This window comes from Narcine bancroftii, chromosome 3 (assembly GCF_036971445.1).
Source record: "Narcine bancroftii isolate sNarBan1 chromosome 3, sNarBan1.hap1, whole genome shotgun sequence".
Taxonomy (NCBI): domain Eukaryota; kingdom Metazoa; phylum Chordata; class Chondrichthyes; order Torpediniformes; family Narcinidae; genus Narcine; species Narcine bancroftii.
The window spans coordinates 177,846,346-177,868,742 of record NC_091471.1 but is presented as its reverse complement, the minus strand read 5'-3'; the positions used below and the strand labels follow the sequence as shown (position 1 = coordinate 177,868,742).

The 22,397-nt window shown below is 38.8% G+C and overlaps 1 protein-coding gene across 1 annotated transcript in view; it reads right to left on the bottom strand.

Moving 5' to 3' along the window:
• The window catches only part of LOC138756308 (uncharacterized), a 40,353-nt gene extending 18,314 nt beyond the window's left edge, over positions 1-22,039 (bottom strand). The window contains exons 1-3 of the mRNA XM_069922847.1: positions 21,945-22,039; positions 21,409-21,744; positions 1,275-1,394 (exon numbers count right to left, since the gene is read on the bottom strand). Coding sequence (XP_069778948.1) covers positions 1,275-1,394; positions 21,409-21,744; positions 21,945-22,020 — 532 coding nt within the window. The 5' untranslated portion in view covers positions 22,021-22,039. The remainder of the gene's footprint in view (positions 1-1,274; positions 1,395-21,408; positions 21,745-21,944) is intronic.
• Positions 22,040-22,397: the final 358 nt, after the last annotated feature.

Below are 22,397 nucleotides of genomic sequence, written 5' to 3'. Positions count from 1 at the left end.
CCCCAGCTGTCAAGAACAGTATTTCATCCATTAGTTCTGAAGGGGCACGGTCTCCCATCCCATCGAAATGTAGTAGTTTGGCTGCCCTTCCCCTACAGGACATACAATATACACGTAATAAAAGTGCTTTTAAAACATCATACTTGCTGGTATCTGGTGGATCCGTAGGAAGTTACTGACCCTCCTAGCGACAGTTTGGTCCAGGGCACTGACAAGATGGTAATAACGAGGGGTGTCCAATTCGACTTTGCTAAAGTGAAATTGCACTTCAGCCTGTTGGAACCACAGTTCAGGCTCAGGTGTCCAGAAAGATGGTAGCTTCACAGCAACGGCTGCAGAATCCGTGTTTGCCCAAAAATACGTTTTTGGACTTGTTGGGGTCACCACTTGTGGCCACTGGGATCACAGTGAGTACAATGAAATAACCACACGACATTTCTAGAGTGAATCAAATGGATTTTCTCTTCACCAGCCGCACAATCTTTTAAAAGCCAGAATCACGTTCTTAACGTGCTGATGTCATCATGCACTGACGTCACGTGGCTGGTTCGATGGCTCCAGGGAGCTGTAGTGTCGCCATAGCGCTGCTACAAACTCAATAAAAATAATGGAAATAGAAAAATTCTTCAGAACGTGGTCTGCCATAAATCACCAAGTAAGAGTGGACTTTAGATTGTTTTATTTTATTTATTCATTGGGTGTTAATGGAATTAGAATCCATTCTTCATTGCTCCTGAGGTGAGGGGGTAGTTAAGAGTCAACTACATTGTAGTCAGGAGTCATATGTGGCCCAGGTTCAGGAAGGAGAATAGAGTTTTTCATTGATGAAGGATATTCGTGAACCAAATTGCTTTAAGGCTACTGGTGAGACTAGATCTATTTATTTTATTTCATTACATTGGTGGGATTTGTACTAAACTGGATGAATGGTCACTTGACAAGCAACTTCAAAAACTATATCTTTTAATATTTATATGGCGTGGCAATTTTAGGATGAAGTGGGAAAAGCAAATATTCCCATTATCTCAGGACAGACCCCAAATGAGTTTCATTGTCCTGAGCAAAATATCTCCAGAAGACCACCCCCCCCATCCCATTCACAAAATTAATCACTACTATCTGATCAGGTCGGCATTAAAATCATAAGATTTTTCAATATTAAAATGGAACAATAGGTCCAAGCATTGTGGGTTATACATGTAAGTGCAGTTCTGAAATATCACTTCAATTTGAAAGACGTATCTTGTTCCTTGCAATTGTTTGCAGTCACATACCTGATGCTCTTGTGTGTCTTTGCCTTTTCCGCCATTGCTTGAAGCATAGCATGAGTAGCATAATTGCTGGAACCAATATCACAAACAGTGCAATCAAATTTGGCCTGTAGTTGTGAGATGCTAGATAGAAATAAAGATCAAAGTTACTATTCGTTATTGCATGCTGAATAACTAGATGAGTCAGTAGATAAGGTTAACCAAATAACTTTACTGTACACAATCAAAGAAAGAGGGAGAGAGAGCTCATAGCATGGCATCTGCTCCCTGCTAGGACTCAATTCAAGTAATGCGCCCTCGTGGAGCTCGCACATGCACTGTGTGCTGTTGTGAGTACAGTGGCTGCAATCCAATTACAGCGGGTACAAAGCAATTGATGGCAGCATCCCCTATCTGAAGCAACCATTCCACATACCACAGTGAGCCAATTTTAACATTTTAAATATTGCATGGGTAACATTTGAATATCATGCATCCAATCCCATTCAGTCCCAGTATTTCGGGTTGGGTTTACAGATGTGCCCAGTGCATGTCCTACAACAGCCCTCTATGGATGTGGAGACTTGAAATACCTCATTCTGAGGGTGTGTATTGTCCATTGTCTCAGGGGTACTGTCCATTGTCAAATTAGTGGTTCCTGGGGGACTCCTACTGATCTCAAGCTCACATTTCAAGTCCAGGAACACAGTCTCATCGGGGTTGGTTTGAGATGGGGGTGGTTTCCTTACTGCGAGGATAGGCCATCTGTTTCTTCTGTACAGCCTCCCCTCTGAATGCAGCAGGTATGACCTGGGTTCCTGGCAGCTCCCTTCAACTATGAGGGAAATGTTTGTGTGTATTTTGGTCAGCATGGTTCATAGTGTGAAAAAAAAAGCAAAAAAACTATGCCCATGCGGTCGTAGCCCTGTGGAGTCAGCATTCTTCCGACTTGCCCTTCTGCCAATGGCTTAAGTGGTCATCCTGTTCTATCATAGCATTTCTTTTGTGCCAACCTTCTGTCCAACAAATGGGCCTTGACTTCTTGCTGGTTTCTTGATTGAGGCTACAAAAGCCTCATTGCCACCGGTACAGTCGTCCTGGTCTGTCTTGACATCAACCGTTGTGCCGGCGAGCCCAATGTAGGACATCCGCCAGGTTGAGTAGGTTGAGGAACAGGTCTGTCTTTTCTCTGTGAGACTTTTCCATGAGCTCTTTTGTTCTCTTGCAGCTCTCAGACAACTCTTTGACTGTGGGTACCCTAGGCTGCTGGAGATGAGGGTGAAATCCCACGCTACTGCAAAGTCTCCAAATCTCCCGCTGGTGAACTACCTGCCATTGCCTGATAGTAGAGTGTGAGCTGCCCCATGCTCCGAGAAGTGTCGTTTCAGCTGCGTTATGACCGCAGAGGAGATCATGTCATGCAGCAGGTCTATCTTGAACCATCCTGAGTATGAGTCAATTGATCCCAAGTATTACTGTTTCCGCCATTTGAAAATGTCTGTTGCCACAGTCGATCAGGGTAGTTCTGGTATGGAGTTGAGCTGCAGTGGCTCTTTCTGCTGGGCTGGTATGGCTTAGCATTGTTGCACACTGAGCAAGCCTGTACCCCTTGGTCATGCCTGGCCAGTAAACAATGTCCCTCACCCTGCATTTTGTTGCCTCTGCGCCTGGGTGCCCTCTGTGTAGGATTTCGATATTTGTATTCTGCAGTGAGCTTGGGATTACAGCTCTTAGGCCCTTCATCACAACCCGTTCATCAACGAGTAGCTCGTCATGGAAGGGAAAGTAGGGTTGTACTGCTGGTGGCAGACTGCCCTGCTTGTTCAGCTAGTCGCCCTTGATGAAGGTGCCTAGGGTGTTTAAAGTACCGTCTTCCGTCGTGTGTTTTCTTAGTTCCTCCAGCCAGGCCGAAGATATGTGGGTGACCATCATAACATCAAGACTGTCTTCTTCTTTGACCTGCTGGACCGTGCATTTTCTGGGGGCACATGATAACTCATCGGCAAAGTGCTTCTCCTTACCCCACTTGTGCACCAGTGAAGTTCCACTTCTGGAGTCTGAGCATCTTTTGCTGTAGTCTCGCTGGCACTGGGTATTGTTTGTTCAGTATTGTCACCAGGGGAAAGTGGTTGGTTTCTATGGTGATCGGCCTAACATACACATAGTCATTGAACTTAGACCAGGCAAAAACAACTGCTAATAGTTCTTTTTCAATTTTTGTGTACTTGGTTTCCGTGTCAGTGAGTGACCTTGAAACATAGGCCACCAATTTACCACCCTGTAGGCATGCTGCACCTAGGCCATACTGCGAGGCGTCGCAGGTCAGCATCACTGGTCTTCATACGTCATAGTAGGAGAGAATTGGTGGGCACAACGTGTGTCACTTTAAAGTGTTGAAAGCATTCTGCTGCTGATCATGCCAGGTCCACTCTACATCTCTGTGCATCAGCTGCTTCAGTGGGACGGTCATCTCACTCAAGTTGGGGATAAATTTGCCCAAGTAATTTACCATGCCAAGGAATGGGTGGCATAGTTAGCGACACATTTGGTGTAAGCTGTTACAGCACCAGCAGTCAGGACCTGGATCAAATCTTGTGTTGTTTGTAAGGAGTTTGTACGTTCTGCCAGTGTCTGTGGGTTTTCCCTGTTGGCTCTGCTTTCCTCCCACCATTAAAATCGTTCCAGGTTGTAGGTCTATTGGGTATAATTGAGCAGCATGCGCTCATGAGCCAAAAGGGCCTGTTACCATGGTGTATGTCTAAAATTTAAAATTTAGAGCAGTATTGAGCTATTCAACTGGTTCCACCATTTGAGTAAAGCAACAAAATATTACACTTCATGAGCTGTTGTACAATTGTAAACTATTTTGATTTATCTTTGATCTGTACAATATAAACTGGTTCCATAGACCTTAAAGTTGTCAAAAGGGATACAGCAGAATGAATTCAATTGAAGAATGGAATGGACTTTTTTCTCTATTTGTGAATAATTGAATTGTTTAAAAGAGTGTTTTCAGGGTAGAGAGATGCCACTTCCTCTGGTAGGCAGTCAGAACCAGAACTAAAATTAGGTTTTAAATTTAGAAAACTCATTGCAAGATGCTTTTCAATGTAGGGCCTAATTCTAATTTTAAAACTAAGATTGACAGATATTTGTTGAGCAAATGTATTCAAGAGCTGTGGAACTCAAAATAACAAATCAAATTTAGATCTCAATCTGAAAGGTGAATCTAATCGTGCTCATTCAAATTATGAAGGAGCTTGCTTAGTTGGGTTAAAAAAAAGATGGCTCCTCCAAGGGAAAGACCAGAATGAGAATTAATCCTGCAGAATCCTGAAGGAAGCATTATGCCCAGAGAATGATACTAGCACAGGAACAGGGACACAGACTATTTAAGGGGTGGGTTGAAACATGCAAAAAGAAGAACATGTTGAAAAACACATACTAAGACAAATGCCACAGATGCTGATCATTTAAAAACTCTTGGAATATGTTCAGCATATGGTCAGGCATTCAACAGGTCATGCTCACAAGAAAGCAAACATAAACCGAATTGAACAAGAAAATCTGCAGCATTCTGATTGGAGTTTACTCAAAAAATGCTGCAGAAACTCAGCAAGTCATGCAGTGTTCCTTATGTAGCAAAGTTAAAGATATATAACTAACGTTTTGGGTCTGAGCCCTTCATCAAGATATGAGCAAAATGCAGGAAGGTGACTGAATAAAATGATGGGAGGAGGAGAAGGGGAGGAGCACAGACTAACAGACAAGAGATCGAAGGTGGATATGGGTGGGAGGGTAGAAGGGAAAAGTGCTGAGAAGTAAAAGGGGATACATTTCATTAGAGAGGGCAGAGGTTGAGAGCTGGAGGAAAGAAGACAGGGATGGGGAAGAGAGGGAGACCTATCAGAAACTGGAGACGTTGATGTTAATGCCACCTGGTTGGACAGAGCCCAGGTGGAATATTAGGTGTTACTCCTGCAATTTGCAGGTAGATTAGGTCATGGAAAGATAGGGCACAGAATTGAAATGGTTGGCCACGGGGGATTCCCACCATTGCTGTGGACAGAGCAAAGGAACTCAGCGAAATGATCTCCCAGTCTGTGTCCAGTTTCTCCTTTGTAGAGATATCTCCACTCTCCACTGAAGAACCCTTCTGCCTTAGGCCTTCTTCCTCCTTTTGGACTCCTCATCCTGGCCATCTGCCCGCTCTGGATAATTCCAATTACTGCTGAGCCATCAACCATCTTAATCACTCTCCTCACTTATTTTAATCTAATCCTCTTGGAATGCTTCACCCTCCAATCTCTTCCCATCAATTCCAACCTCTCAATGAAAGTACAGACAAGGGTGATACTGTTGTGGTCTGGCGCATTGACCTCTACCTTGGCAAAGCTGGATGACAACTCTCAAACACTTCTTCTTACTTACCCCTTCAACTGATCCCTACCAAAGAACATCAAGCCACTGCCTCACATCCCATCTCTAACTTCATTGCTTCTGGTCATCGACTTCCAATTCCCTGAACTTGACCGCCTCATTATCACTATGGATGTCCAATCTCTATACACTTTCCCATGCTGAAGCTCTCAAAGCCCTTAGTTACTTTCTCAACAACAGACCCAACCATTCCCCCTCTAGCACCACCCTCTACTGCCTGGTAGAACTTGTTCTCACTCTCAGTAATTTCTCCTTTGACTCATCCCATTTACTCCAAGACAAAGGGGTAGCCATGGGTACCCCCATGGGCCCCAACTATGCCTGCCATTTTGTTTGCAGTGTTTAGCAATTCAAGCTTGCACAGGCAAGGCTCCTCAACTCTTCCTCCATCACATCGATGATTACATTACCACTGCCTCATGCACCCATGATTAGCTCATTAACTTTATACACTTTGCTGATAATTTTCACCCTGACCTCAAAATTCACTTGGTTCTTCTCTGGTAACACTCTCTCCCTTCTCAATTTCTCTGTCTCCAACTCAGGAGACAAACTTTCCACAGACATTTTCTCCAAATCCACCAACACCCACAATTACCTCAGCCACACCTCTTCACGTCGTGTCCCCTGTAAGATTCTTCTTTTCTCCATTCCTCCATCTCTGTCACATCTACTCCAATGATGAAGTCTTCTATTCCAGATCAACCAAGATGACTTTCTTCAAAAAATGTGGCTTCCCCTCTACTACCATCAACTCAGCCCTTGCCTGCATCTCCTCTCTTTTCCGCACATCTGCCCTGGCCCCCTCTGCCCCTAGATGTCACAAGGAAGGGATTCCCATTGTCTACACCTACCACCCCAGCAGTCTCCACAACCAACATATTATTCTCCACAATATTCATCACCTGCAACATGATCCCTTGTCTAGACACATCTTCTCCTCTCCTCCCCTCTCCAGCTTCCATAGAGACTGCTTCCTTTATGGTTCCATCGTCTTCTCATCCCTTCCCACAAATCACCCCCTTGGTACATACCCCTGGAGCCACAGGAAGTGCTACACTTCAGCCCACTCCTCCTCACTTAACACAAACTGGGGCCACGAACAACCTTCCAAAATGAACCAATACTTCACTTGTGAATCTGTAGGAGTCATCTACTGCATCTGGTGTTCCCATTGTGGCCTTCTCTACATCAGAGAGACTGGACACAGACTGGGAGATCATTTTGCTGAGCTCCTTTGCTTCTCACACAGCAATAGTGTGGCCAAACATTTCAATTCCATGCCCCATTCCCACGCCAACATGTCTGTCCATGGTTTCATGCACTGCCAACCATGGCCACAATAAATTAGAAGAATAAAATATTCTGCCTGGGCACTGTCCAACTGGACGGAATTAACATTGACTTCTCTGGTTTCTGTTATACCACTCTGCTGACTCTCTCTTCTGAGGGGTATGACTGGCAGGGGACAAGCCACAGTGGTCAGGACTCTAGCACAGAGTCTGCCCCTGTGGCTAAGAAAGAGGAAGAAGGGCGAACTGTAAAAATTGGGCATTCAGTAGTGTTAGGTACAGATAAGAAATTCTGCGGAAGAGATCGAGGATACTAAATGGAATGTGGCCTCCCATTTTCCAGGTCTAGGATATTTCAGATCAAGTTCATGGCATTTTGAAGAGGAAAGATGAGCAGCCAGATGTCGTGGTCCATGGAGGGACCAATTACTTGGATAAGAAGGGTGATGAGGGCCTGCAAAGAGATTTCAGGGAGATAGTTGTGAAGTTGAAGGATAGGACCTCCAGGGTTGTGATCTCAGGATTACTACCCATACCACATGCTATAGAGGTTAGAAATTGGAGGATATTGCATCTTAACATCGCTAAAGAGATTATGCATGAGGGATGTCTTCAGATATCTGGATCATTTCTCTTTCATGGAAGGCAATACAGTTTTCATCTGAACTGGTGGGGGAAACTAATATACTTGTAGGAAGGTTTGCTTGTGCTGCTCTAAATGCTTTAAACTAAATTTGCAGGGGGATGGGAACCAGAGTGCCAGAGCAGATCGTGGAATAGAGGAGAAAAAGATGAAGTAAAGACTGAAGATAAAGACAGAAATCAAAGAGGTGTGTGTGGTGCAAATAATATTCTCAGGTGCATCTATTTCAATGCAAGGAGTATTGGAGATGAGCTTAGAGCAGTGGTTCCCAACCTTTTTTATGCCCCGCATAAAAAATTTTAATATGTTCTCGCACTCCTTAAAGTAATAATTTATTTAAGAATAAAGGTAAAGATGACCAAAACAAATTTGTATAATCAATTTTTAATAATATATAAACAAAAATGAAACATATGGAAAAGAAAAAATATTACAACAAATTAAAAGTTGCATAAACCCTACAAAAAAATTAAATTTTCATCCATGCATGAAATTTCTTTTAAAAATTAAAGAACTAATGTTCATAAGCCAATTTAAATTTAATGACTCTTTTGTTCCTGTTTATTGCTTAAGAGTTTTTCAAAACGTGGCACTTTGTTGCTGACAGCAATCCACATGTCTGCCTGTGCACCCAAGCGATTTCTAGATTTTGTCTTGATTGACAAAAGGGCACTAAATCCAGACTCGCAGAAGTATGTCGTCGCGAATGGGATGAGCACAGTTAGTGCTTTTTCACGAAGTCTTGGAAACATGTCCATTGCCGAACACCAATATTGTTCCAAAGTTTTGCTTTCAAACTGCATTTCAAGAACACGATTTGTGCACAGTTCAATAAGATCTTCCTTCAGCTCTTCATCATCCGACATATTATCCAAATTGAAGGAGTATGGATTTATAATCCATTCTTCAGAAGTTTCCAGTTCTCCTCCTCCAAAATATCCATCAAATGACTTTGATAATATTTCCAAATGATCCAATTTCTTCACACACACTTGGAATTAGGGACTCATCGTCATCAACCATTTCTTCGAGTGATGGAAAATTTGAAAGATTCCCTCTTTCAACTTGTTGACACCAAAGATGTAACTTTTCTTTGAAAACATTAAACTTTTCGCAGCATTTCAATATGTTTATGATTTTCCCTTGAATAGATACACTCAGGTCATTCACACGAGTGAAAATAGCACTCAAATAGGTTAGCGTTTGGTTGAATTCTTGTGATTCCATTTCTCCGGGCAGATCATAGTCATGTTCCTTCAGAAAAGCTTTGACTTCTCGCAGTTCAAAGAAGCGCATTAAAGCTCTCCCACGTGACAACCAGCGGACTTCCGTGTGGAAAACCAAAACTGAATGCTCACTTCCAAAATCTTCACAAAGCAACTTGAAGAGGTGGTGGTTCAGTGCACGACCCCTAATCCAGTTGATGGTCTTCACAGAAGTGTCAAGGACCGTTTTCAACTTTGGAGGCAATGTTTTTGATGCCAAAGCATGTCGATGAAGAAAACAGCGGGTACTTTGCAAGTGCAGAATCTCTTGTTACATCATTGCAAAAAATCCTAATTTATTTCTTGGCATAGCAGGGCACCGTCAGTACACACAGAATCAGTAATTTGGATATCTAAGTTATATTTCGCAAAGAAGTCCTTCACACACTGGAAGACATCTTTTCCTTTTGTGGTTGTTTTCAGATCTTCACAGAACAGGAAATCTTCCATTATGACACCATCATGGACATATCTCACTAATGTGATGAGTTGACTGCAATTTGAAACATCAGTGGTTTCGTCCAACTGGAGAGAGATTTTCAAGGGACTAGCCCTGATATCTGCGATAACTTGGTCCAAAATGTCCAAACTCAAATCACCAATTTGGCTCTGAATAACATTATTTGATAACGGCACTAATTTAAGCTTGTTTGTGGCTTCTTTTCCCAGAACAATTGTTGCCATTCCTAATGCACACGGTTTTATCACCTCTTCTGCAATTGTATGGGGCTTCTTGGATTTGGCTACTTTGTATGCCATGTGGTATAAAGCCATCAGCAGTGGTTTGTCAGCAGATATAAAACCCAATTTTGAAAGGGTTGCTCGAGAATCAAAGCGGGCCCTTTTAGTTTTCAATGATTCAACATCATGGCCTGCAACATCTGCTCCACCATGCCAGTTGTTGAAGTGTTCCTGCAGCTTAGATGGCTTCAAATTTGTGTTTGAAAAGACAGCATCAGAAAACAAGCATTGGGGTATTTGCAGATCCTCAGTTGTTCGTGAAACCAAACTGCACATCATCATCATTCTATTTCCTTTTCTTTGACATAACGAAGGGTTAATTAATAATTTACATAAGACAAATAAATAATAAGAAATAAAAATCGAATGTAATTTGCTACAAATCAGAAAACAACAAGTTTGGCCCCCATTTTAAATGTCCCGATTTTAAAAAAGTTATAGGGCGGAACAGCGCTTCGAAATGCGCTAAAATTCATAGAGAATCTCATTCTATTGAATAGAGTAAAAAGAGAACATCCCCATCTTTAATTTGGACATTTTTTAAAAAATCAATATTTTTTTCTTGAATATATAGGACAGTACCCTTAATATAAACAAAAAAACTGAAATGTTATCTCGCACCCCTGGTTGCGAAACCCTGGCTTAGAGCATGGATTAACATGCGGAATTATAACATTGTGGCTATTAGTGAAACTTAGTTGCAGTAGGGGCAGGACTAGCAGTTCATTGTTCCAGGTTTCCGTTGCTTCAGATGCAATAGAGTGGGGGGGGGGGGGGAATGAAAGAGGGAGGAATGGCATTTCTCATCAGGGAAAATATCACAGCTGTGCTTAGACAGGACAGACCAGAGGGCTCGTCTACTGAGGCTATATGGGTGGAGCTGAGGAATGGGAAAGGTATGACAATACTCGTGGGTTGTTTTATAGACCGCCCAATAGTTACCGAGAATTGGAGGAGCAAATCTGCAGGGAGGTAGCAGGAAACATAAAGTTGTGATAGTAGGAGATTTTAATTTTCCACATATTGACTGGGACTCCCATACTGTAAAAGGGCTTGGAGTTTGTCAAATGTGTTCAGGAAAGTTTTCTAAATCAATATATAGAGGAACCAACTGGAGAGAGTGCAATACTGGATCTCGTATCAGGGAAAAAGACAGGACAGGTGCCAGAAGTATGTGTAGGGAATATTTTGGGTCCAGTGATCATAATGCCATTAGTTTCATGTTAAGTATGGAGAAGGATAGGTCTGGGTCTGGTCCTCAAATTGAGATTCTAAATTGGAGAAAGGCCAAGTTTGAGGAAATGAAAAAGGATCAAGAAAGCAAGGATTTGGACTTTGTTTTCTGACAAGGCTGTATTTGGTAAGTGGGAGGGCCTTCAAAGGTGACATTTTTAGAGTACAGAGTTTTATGTTCCTGTCAGAATTAAAGACAAGGTTAACAGGCATAAGGAAATTTGGTTTTTGAGGGATATTTGGGATCTAGTTAAGAAGAAGAAGAGAGAGGTTTGTAGCAGGTATAGGCAACAAGGAGCAAATTGAGGTAATTGCGGAGTATAATAAGTGCAGAAAAACAACTTGAGGGAAATCAGAAGGGGATAAAGAAGACATCTGGTTGCTTTGGCAGACAAGGTGAAGAATAGACCAGAAAATTATAGGTTGGTGAGCCTGACATCAGTAGTAGATAAGTTATTGGAAGGTGTTCTAAGAGATCAGATATACAAGTGTTTGGATATTTATGGACTGATTAGGGATAGTCAATATATTATACTTTGAGCATAGTAGGTCATGTTTAACAAATCTTGTAGAGAATTTCCAAAGAGGCTACGGGAATGTTAACGAAGAAAATGCTGTATTTGTTGACTCCATGGACTTAAGATGCTGAAAGTGGCATCACAGATCAATAGGGCCAAAAAGAGAGTTTTTGGCATAATGTCTTTCCTAAATCAAAGTACAGTAAAGCCCCAGCATCCAGTAATTATTGGGATTGGTAGATGCTTTATGAGTGAATTTGCCAGTTGCTTGTGATTGCGTGTTTCATGTATTGGCGAACTGGCCGTTAGGGTGCCTCGAGTTTAAACCTTTGTATTTTTTACCTATTTATTTTCTGCAATTTTATTTTGCTGGTTGCTTGAGGTTGCCAGTTAATGGAATTCTGGATAATGGAGATTTTACTGTATTGAGTAATGGAGTTTGGATGCTATGGTGAAATTGGGGAGGCCACAGAGTACTCTGTGTAGTATGATGACCTAACTGCCGGAGCGGTCACACTATAACCTTCTTGATTGTTCAATATACCACCAATTTTGGTGTAATATTCAAACTTACTAATCATTTACCCTATACGCTCACCAAATCATTAATAGATACATGACAAATAACAGCACTAGTCACATGTCTCCAGTCTGAAAAAATAACCCTCAAATTCCACCCTCTGCCACCTCCCACCAAGCCAATCTTTTGAACATTTTATTTAAGAATGTGGTAGAAAGATTTTTAAAAAAACACACTTTTATCCCTCTGTACCCCCCCCCACCCATCAACCCTCCTAAGTATACCAAAAAAAAGGAAAAACTAGGAGAATGCAAAAAAGAAATATGATTCTCAATACAAACAACAATGGAGTTAAGGTTACTAACGGGACGGCTTTTCAAGAGTCCTTCACACTTTCAAAACAACATACTGTAAATATGGGCTCCATATTTTCAAGAATAAATGATATTTATGGTGTAATTACATTATTTTCTCATGGAATACAAAAACGCAATTCAGCATGCCTCCTCGCCATCCCAAAATCCATATCTGATTTCCAAGTAATGGCTATTGTTACAAACCCAGAGGACCCCAAAACCCAGCAGGAATAGATATTCACCAAGACAAATGGTTACTTAAACAAAAGTTGCTTTTAATTACCTTTAAACATGAAAACAGGATCACACATTAACTAATCACTATTAACTAATCTTTTTCTTTGGCTTGGCTTCACGGATGAAGATTTATGGAGGGGTATGTCCACGTCTGCTGCAGGCTCATTGGTGACTGACAAGTCCGATGCGGGACAGGCAGGCACGGTTGCAGCGGTTGCAAGGGAAAATTGGTTGGTTGGGGTTGAGTGTTGGGTTTTTCCTCCTTTGTTTTTTGTCAGTGAGGTGGGCTCTGCGGTCTTCTTCAAAGGGGGTTGCTGCCCGCCAAACTGTGAAGCGCCAAGATACACGGTTGGAGGCGATATCAGCCCACTGGCGGTGGTCAATGTGGCAGGCACCAAGAGATTTCTTTAAGCAGTCCTTGTACCTCTTCTTTGGTGCACCTCTGTCCCAGTGGCCAGTGGAGAGCTCGCCATATAACATGATCTTGGGAAGGCGATGGTCCTCCATTCTGGAGACGTGACCCACCCAGCGCAGTTGGGTCTTCAGCAGCATGGATTCGTTGCTTGTGGACTCTGCCAGCTCGAGTACTTCGATGTTGGTGATGAAGTCATTCCAATGAATGTTGAGGATGGAGCGGAGACAGCGCTGATGGAAGCGTTCTAGGAGCTGTAGGTGATGCCGGTAGAGCACCCATGATTCGGAGCCGAACAGGAGCGTGGGTATGACAACGGCTCTGTACACGTTGTGTGTTTCTTCAGGTGGTTGTTTTTCCAGACTCTTTTGTGTAGTCTTCCAAAGGCGCTATTTGCCTTGGCGAGTCTGTTGTCTATCTCTTTGTCGATCCTTGCATCAGATGAAATGGTGCAGCCGAGGTAGGTAAACTGGTTGACCGTTTTGAGTTCTGTGTGCCCGATGGAGATGTGGGGGGGGGGTGGGGGGTGCTGGTAGTCATGGTGGGGAGCTGGCTGATGGAGGACCTCAGTTTTCTTCAGGCTGACTTCCAGGCCAAACATTTTGGCAGTTTCCATAAAACAGGACGTCATGCGCTGGAGAGCTGGCTCTGAATGGGCAACTAAAGCGGCATTGTCTGCAAAGAGTAGTCTGTGAACTAATCTTTTTAACCCCCTTCTAATTCTAAGCACACGTGTATGTAATGTATGTGTAAATTTAAGAAAAGTTCTTTGGTTCACAGTTCAATCTCGCTTCTCATTCCTCCAAGTTCACTGGTTGCAGGCAATTCTTATACTGTGCACATAATTTTAACATTGATGAAGTTCACCAGGCTTTGCTTGAAAGGTAAATGGTTACCGCTATCAGGGGTTACCCCCTATCAGGGGTTTCTAGATGATAACCTCTTTCTTTCAGGTCACCACAGAATTCCTTTTGGTTCTCGTATTTCAAGTGAAATATTAGGCAGACAGTCCTCTCCTCTTGTATGGACCAGGTTGAACTAAGCACTCACAGCCCATCTTACAAATGGGGTTTTTCCACAAGCTTGCCAGCTTGTCCTGTTCCAGTCCCAGCTGCCGCTGCTCACTGTAAAACTTCAGAACTGATCTCTCACTCTCTCTCTCTCACTCTCAGAGAAAAGCCTGCTTGCAAAACCACATGGTCCTGTTAGAACCACAAGCTGCACTCCAGATAGCCTACGGCTCCAAAATACTCCTCCGATCTCTTTCATCTGTTGCCTTTTTGTAAGCAACAATCCATTAGTGAAGTCTTTTGGGCACTCTCCAAAGTTTTTGCAAAGGCACCCAGGAGCCGCCCTGCCTGGCTTGAGCAGAGCACCAGTATTTTAAATGACATCTGTTTTGAAGTGTTTGTATGTGACCTACACTAAAAAAACACCTGTCCCAATGTGTCTCCCAAAAACATATCTATATTAAATACAAACACAACATAATCTGTCATATTATGCACTTCCAAGAAACACCTAAAGCCAATCGAAAAAATTCAATTTGATACATAGTTAATCTTAATTTAGAACTAACTAGTTTAATATTAACCCCTTAATAGTTTTTCCAAAAAATTTTTAACCACTAACTAAAAAGGTTTTACCTTAGAACAAGCCAAAGAAGAATGAAAAAACAAACCAACTTCCTGATCACATCTACAGCATAAATTTGATAATGCTGGATTCAATTTTTAAAAAAATTTTGAGGAGTTAAATATAATTGATGTTGAAAATTATATTGAACCAATCTATATATAACATTAATATTTTTGTCATATTTTCCTTACATAATTGCATCCAATCATTTTCATCTATTTGTCTATTTTACAACCTCCCATTTTAATCTTGATATATGAATTCTGAATTTGGGAGCTGCTTTTTGAAGTAATTAATGCATTTCTGAAATAAACTTATTTGTACCACCCTTACTTATCAATAATTCTAATTCATTCTGCTAAGGTAGTATCAAATTATGGCCTAACTTGTCAACCAAGAAAGCCCTAACCTGATAGTAACCAAAAAAGTTACTATTTTGTACATAAAATGTTTCCTTCATTCGTGGAAAGGTAATAAATTTACCAGCTTTAAAACAATCCTCTACTTTTTAAATTCCCATTTGACTACAAATCCTGAATAAAATGATTATTAATTCAAAAAGGAAGAAGTCTATTTTGATACAAAGGCATTTTTCAAGAGATCAAACCTTTTCCACCCATTTCATAATTTATTTTATTCCATAATTCAATCAATAGGTATATCTCTAATTCCTGTTTACAATATTGAATTCCATTTCTAAATAAAATCATGCATAGAATCTTCTCCTATTTTACTCGATTCTATTTTAACCCAAGATGAGGATTTTTCTAACTCAAGCATCCGATTATAAATTTCAATTGAGCTGCTCTATAATAATTCTTAAAATGGGGAAGTTGCAAACTTCATAATTTAAATTTCCAGGTCAATTTTTTCAAATACACTCTCGCCATCTTTCCTTTCCATAAAAACTTCCTAATGCTTGAATGTAAATCTTAAAGAATTTTTGACAGATCCAATGAGGAATTGACTGAAATAAATATTGAACTCTTGGAAAAATATTCATTCTAATACAATTCACTCTATCTACTAAAGTTATAGGCAGATCATTCCACCTATTTAAATCATTCTTTATTTCACACTTTGAACCATATTAACCAAAATACACCCAAACATTTCCCTCTTGAATATACACAGTGGCATTTTCTCCCCTTTTCCCCCCTCCCTTCCCTCCCTCCTTCCCACCCCCTTCACTACCCACTAAACGTTCAACATATACAACACAATAAACCCATTAAACAATGTCATCACACAATGAAAATAAACAAGAAAATTGTGTCTTCTACTTTTACACACTGGGTCAGTTCATTTCGTCTTCTTCTCATTCTATCATTTTAGGGGGTGGAGGTCCATGGTAGGCCCTCTCTGTTGTGTTCCATGTACGGTTCCCAAATTTGTTCAAATACTGTGACTTTATTTTTTTAATTATATGTTATTTTTTTCCAATGGAATACATTTATTCATTTCTATGTACCATTGCTGTACTCTCAGGCTCGCTTCTGATTTCCAGGTTGACATTCTACATTTTTTTGCTACAGCTAAGGCTATCATAATAAATCTTTTTTGTGCTTCATCCAATTTGAGGCCTAGTTCTTTACTTCTTATATTACTTAGAAGAAAGATCTCTAGATTTTTTGGTATGTTGCTTTTTGTGATTTTATTTAATACCTGATTTTTTTTTGGACTTTATTTAAAATTTTATAAAATGAATACAATAGAGAATTACATTTAAAGAAAAATTTAAAAAAAATTAAAATGGTATGATTACAATATTACATCAGAAAACTACACAAAATAACCCCCCCCCCCGTTAATTGTAACACAATATTAATAGTCTAACTTAAAATTAGTCCAACCCTCCCCCCCCCAAAATAAAGAGTGAAGAGTTAATAAAATTAAAAATATTATATATGGAAAAAAAATACCCACTTACAAAAAAAGAGATAAAACTTAACCTAAAAAAAAATTCTAACAACAAAAAAAATTCTAACAACAAAAAAAATTGTCAATACTAAAATATCATATTTAAATGAAACTTAAATGCATATAATTAGCAAACGGAGTCCACTTTAACTTATAAAAAGACATCTTATCCTGAATTGAAAAAGATATCTTTTCCATAGTCAAACAAAATTTCATCTCCAAATACCACTTATCTAAAGTTAGTATATTTCTATCTTTCCAAGTAAGTGCTATACATTTCTTAGCCACGACTAAAGCTAAATAGATAAATGAAATCTGATAATCTTCTAAACCTAAATCAATTAATGATTGCATGTTCCCTAATAAAAATATATCGGGATCTAATACAAGATGGATATTATATAAACTGTTAAAAATAGATTGAATACCTTTCCAAAACTGTTGCAATCGATCACAAAGCCAAACAGTATGCAAAAAAGTATTGGCCATCTGATCACAACGAAAACAAGAATCCAACTTACTAAGACCAAATTTTTTTAATTTCTCCGGCGTTAAATATAGCTGATGAATAAAATTATAATTAATCATCGCTAGTCTAGCATTAATTAATTTCCGAATACTATTCTGACAAATTTCCATCCAAGCTTCTTCAGCTATTTTATGTCCTAAATCTTTTTCCCATTTCAACTTATCTTTATCCCAGTCTTTTTTACTATCAATTTCTTGTAAAATACAATACAAATCAGATATATATCCCTTTTTTGGTATTGAAAGTACATATTCTTCAAAACTAGATTCAGGCAATAAAATCATATGTCGACAACATAACTGTTTTACAAAAGATCTTAATTGATAATATACAAATATAGAATTTGCACTAATACCATATTTCCTTTGTAATTCATCAAAGGAACAAAAACAACCCTCAGAAAAGCAATCAGATAAATTTTTTATTCCCTTCTTTTCCCATTGTTTCAAAGTGGCATTGGAGACCGTAAAAGGAACAAGTTTATTATTATATAATGGCAATCTTCCAGAATATATATTTTTAAGCCCCAATTTTTTAAGTTTACTTGTCCATAAATTCAATAAATGTTTCAATATTGGTACATCATAAGTTCGTAATAAATTTTTATTCCATCGAAACAAAAACTCATGAGGAAATTTTTCTAAAATAACCGCCATTTCTATCTTTACCCAACTAGGTGGGTCGTCCATATTCATTAATGCACTAAGAAATTTGAATTGAGCTGCTTCATAATAATGCTGAAAATTCGGTTATCTTAAACCTCCAAATTGAAAATCCCACATCAATTTTCTCATTGCTACTCTCGGAAATTTTCCCTTCCATAAGAATTCTCTAATCGCTTTATGTAAGTCCTTCTTATGTTTATTGTATTTCTCATAGTTCCAGAGCATAGCTTTTCCCATTTTTCATTTTTTATCTTTATGTTTAGATCTTGTTCCCACTTTTGTTTGGGTTTACGGCTTATTTCATCATTCTCTTTCTCTTGCAGCTTGATGTACATGTTATAAATCTTTTAATTATCATTGTGTCTGTAATTACATATTAAAAGCTGCTTCCTTCTGGTAACCTCAGCCTGCTTCCCAATTTGTCCTTCAAGTAGGTTTTCAGTTGGTGGTGTGCAAACATTGTACCGTGAGTTATACCATATTTGTAGTTCATTTGTTCAAAAGATAATAAATTATTTCCCAAAAAACAATTTTCAATTCTTTTGATCCCTTTTCTCTCCCATTCTCTAAAGGAAAGGATATCTATTGTGAAAGGGATAAGTTGATTTTGCATCAATAATAATTTTGGTAGTTGGTAATTTGTTTTTTTCCTTTCTACGTGAATCTTATTCCAAATGTTGAGCAGATGGTGCAGTACTGGTGAACTTCTATGTTGCACCAGTTTTTCCATCCCATTTATAAAGTATATGTTCTGATACCTTCTCCCCTATTTTATCTAGTTCTAACTTTGTCCAATCTGGTTTTTCCTTTGTTTGATAAAAATCTGATAGGTATCTTAATTGTGTTGCTCTATAATAATTCTTAAAGTTTGGTAGCTGTAAGCCCCCTTGTTTGTACCATTCTGTTAATTTATCTAGCACCATCCTCGGTTTTCCCCCTTTCCATAAGAATTTCCTTATTATTTTCTTTAGCTCATTGAAGAATTTCTCTGCTAAGGGAATTGGTAACAATTGAAATAGGTATTGTATCCTTGGGAAGATATTCATTTTAATGCAATTTACCCTTCCTATCAGTGTTAGTGGTAAATCTTTCCAATGTTCTAAGTCATCTTGTAATTTCTTCATTAATGGCTGATAATTTAATTTGTATAGATGGCCTAGATTATTATCTAGTCTAATACCTAGGTATCGGATTGCTTGTGTTTGCCATTTAAATGGTGATTCTTTTTTTAAACTGTGAAATCCGCATTGTTCATTGGCTTCACTTCACTTTTATTTGTGTTCACCTTGTACCTCGATATTTCTCCATATTCCTTCAATTTCTTATGTAATTCTTTTATTGATAATTCTGGTTCTGTTAAGTATACTATGATGTCAACTGCAAATAGACTGATTTTATATTCCTTCTCTTTGCAACCTAGCAACATTGTTGATAACAGCCCAATGGCTGGCCTTCAAGCTCCTGAAATATCAGCTCCACATCCAAGGAATAAACAGAGGAAACACAGAAATCTTTTTACATAATCAAATGTCTTGCTGAAGTCTGTATCTACCACCCTGCCCTCATCAATCTTCTTGGTCACCCCCTCAAAATTCACAATCAATCTTATGGGACATGATTTTGCATGCACAAAGCCAAGCTGCCACTCTCAAACCAGTCCTTGCTGTTCCAAATGCAAATAAATCCTGTTCCTTCAGCTTCCCTTCTAACAACTTTCCAACTCCTGATGTGAAGTTCACTGGCCTGCAGATTCCTGGATTATTCCCACTGCCCTTCTATACCTTCCCTTTTTTTCTCTGCAATTGCAACAAGTTTGTTTTCTAACTTTTATCTACTTCTAATGAACGGTCATCAACCTGAAACATTAGCTCTGTTTCTCTTTCTACAGAAATGGAGGATTTCCAGCATTTCATGGGTTTATTCCACTGGACATACAAGACAATGCCCAAGTAAAACTTTTCTTATTTAGCAGCATTTTAATAAAGTCAGCCAAAGCACTTGTGAATTTTAATGACCAGCCTTCTAACTGGTTATCAGATTACAGACACCATGATAATTAAAAGATTTATAACGAACATGTACATTAAGATGCAAGATAAGGAAAATTATGAAATAAGCTATAAACCTAAACAAAAGTGGGAAAAGGATTTAAACATAAAGATAAAAAATGAAGCATGTGAAAAGTTATGTTCTGGAACAATGAAGAATATAATAAACAAAAGGTTACGCATGATACAGTATAATTGGTTACACAGGTTATATATCACTCCTCAAAAATTAAAAGAACGGGATTCAACATTATCAGATAGCTGTAAGAAGGAAATGGGAACAACAATACATGCAATTTGGGCATGTACGAAAGTGAATACGTTTTGGGAAGAACTAAATCAGATATTAAATAAAATCACAAAAAGTAACATACCAAAAAATCCAGAGATCTTTCTTTTAAGTAACATAAGAAGTAAAGAATTAGGCTTCAAATTGGATAAAAGCGCAAAAAAGATTCATTATGATAGCCTTAGCAGTAGCAAAAAAAATGTATCATGTCAACTTGGAAAATGGAAGAGAGCCTGAGAATACACCAATGGTACATGGAAATGAATAAATGTATTTCATTGGAAAAAATAACATATAATTTAAAAAATAAAGTCACATTGTTGAAAACAAATTTGGGAACCATACATGGAACATAACAGAGAGGGCCTACCACAGACCTCCACCCCCTAAAATGATAAGAAGACAAAACGACTTGATTCAATGTGTAAAAGTAGATGACGCATTTTTCTTGTTTATTTTCCTTTGTGTGAAGACATTGTTTTATGGTTTTATTGTATTGTATATGTTGAATTATTGGTTTTGGAGGGGGGTGGGAAGGGGGGAGGGAGGGAAAGGGAGAAAAACGGGAGAAAATGCCACTGTGTATATTTAATGAGAAATGTTTGTACATATTTTAGTTGATATGGTTCACAGTATGAAAAATAAAAAATAATTAAAAAAAGCTCCCTGGAATGTGGTAGGAAACTGGAGCACACTTCACTGGCTCTTCAATTGGGATATTAAATACTTCACAGATCATGGAGTGGTTTCAACATGAAGGAGCCTCCATCGCTGACTGAGGTCCTACCCAGCTCCTTATAAGGTACTCCAGGCACTTTCAAGTTGGGTTCTTTGCTTTTTTATTTAAAATGAAATCATTGGTGCTATTCAGTATTTTATGAAATTTAATCTGCAAGAAACTAACTGCCCAGTGATATCACTTCGTTACAAATAATAAGAGAAATTAGTGTAAACACGTGGAGTGAAGGCCTTTTCCTGTGTTGCACTATTTTATGTTCTGTGTCTCACACTTAAATTACCTTGTTCTTTCTTTCTGCATTGTGCATCTCATTTTTATTTCAAATTTACAGTATTCGTACCTATTACTCTTGTTCCTCGTGTCTTTTCAATATATCCAATGAACAATGCCATTTTCATTATGTGTGTGATTTCCCAATAGGAAACTACACATACAATTCTGACATCCAAAACAGGAAGTTTTTGCTCTTGGTCCTGAATCTTGCTGCTACCGTTTTTAACATTGGATACCAATATGAAAATAATGATATGGATCTTGTTTACAAACTAATTATTAATGTTCTTTGACATTCAAAAATCAGAAGACATTTTGATAAAAAAGGATTAAAACATTTGAGAAGTGCTCAAAGCATGCTGTGTGAAGTTATAATAGCAGAATTTTAGTCGGAATTTACCTTGCACAGTTAATTTTGTTCCATTCCCAGCACCTCTTTGAACTGGTCCCGGTATTTCAACAATAATTTGACAGAAGTACATTCCTGAATCTTCTTGGACAATATTTTCAATTGTCAGCTCTGCAGTTGTTTCATTAATGGAAGAGGAACTTCTGTTGATGTGAGCTGGATTCATTGTAGTTGCGTGAAGCAATATATTTGTGTCTTTGTTCCAGATTACCCTGATGGCTTCAATCCTTTTGCCTTTTGCACAAGAGCACTGCATGCTGATAGAGTCTCCCTCAAAAGCCTCTATACGTGGAGGTGTCTGAAGGACTTCGATTTTCTCTGTGACCTCTGTAAAGTGAAAAGAATAATTAACATAGCATTTGCCTCAAGTAAAGATAAATTTGCTACCAACAAGTAACATCAGTAAGACTATAAGATACTTACGACCCAAGCATATTTATTTAAATTATACTAGTAGAAAAACAGGATTAAAAATGCCAAAATTGGTGACCTAATTTTATTTTAGAAAGTGTAAAACTTCAATGTACCTGTAGTTCCTTGAGCTAATATTTGCAGGCAATAATTTGCCTGTATCAAGTATAAATAACAATGACTAAAGTTCATCTCAGCAGCAGTTGAGAACCTGCTGCATCTACGTTCAGCACAGCGAGTCTGGATGAGTCACATCAAGGCAAGCTGTCTTTATAAATTTCCATTTCAATGTCAAAGCCACATGTGATTGATATCTAGCATTACTTCAAAGTTACTAACCTTTCAAAAGTTTCAAATTTTCAAACAAATCTCAATGATGCACAAAACTGACATTCAAGGTTGAAGCCTACAATAACGCCTGCTCAATAATAAGGTTTGGAGGTTGTGAGTCCAAATTAAATCACAAAATTAATTTAACAAAGTTAGTAATGGTGCAAGCTAGTACAATAGTACCATTTAAGAAGCTTCTGGAAAGAAACATGAAAATGCAAGGAATAAAGGGATATGTA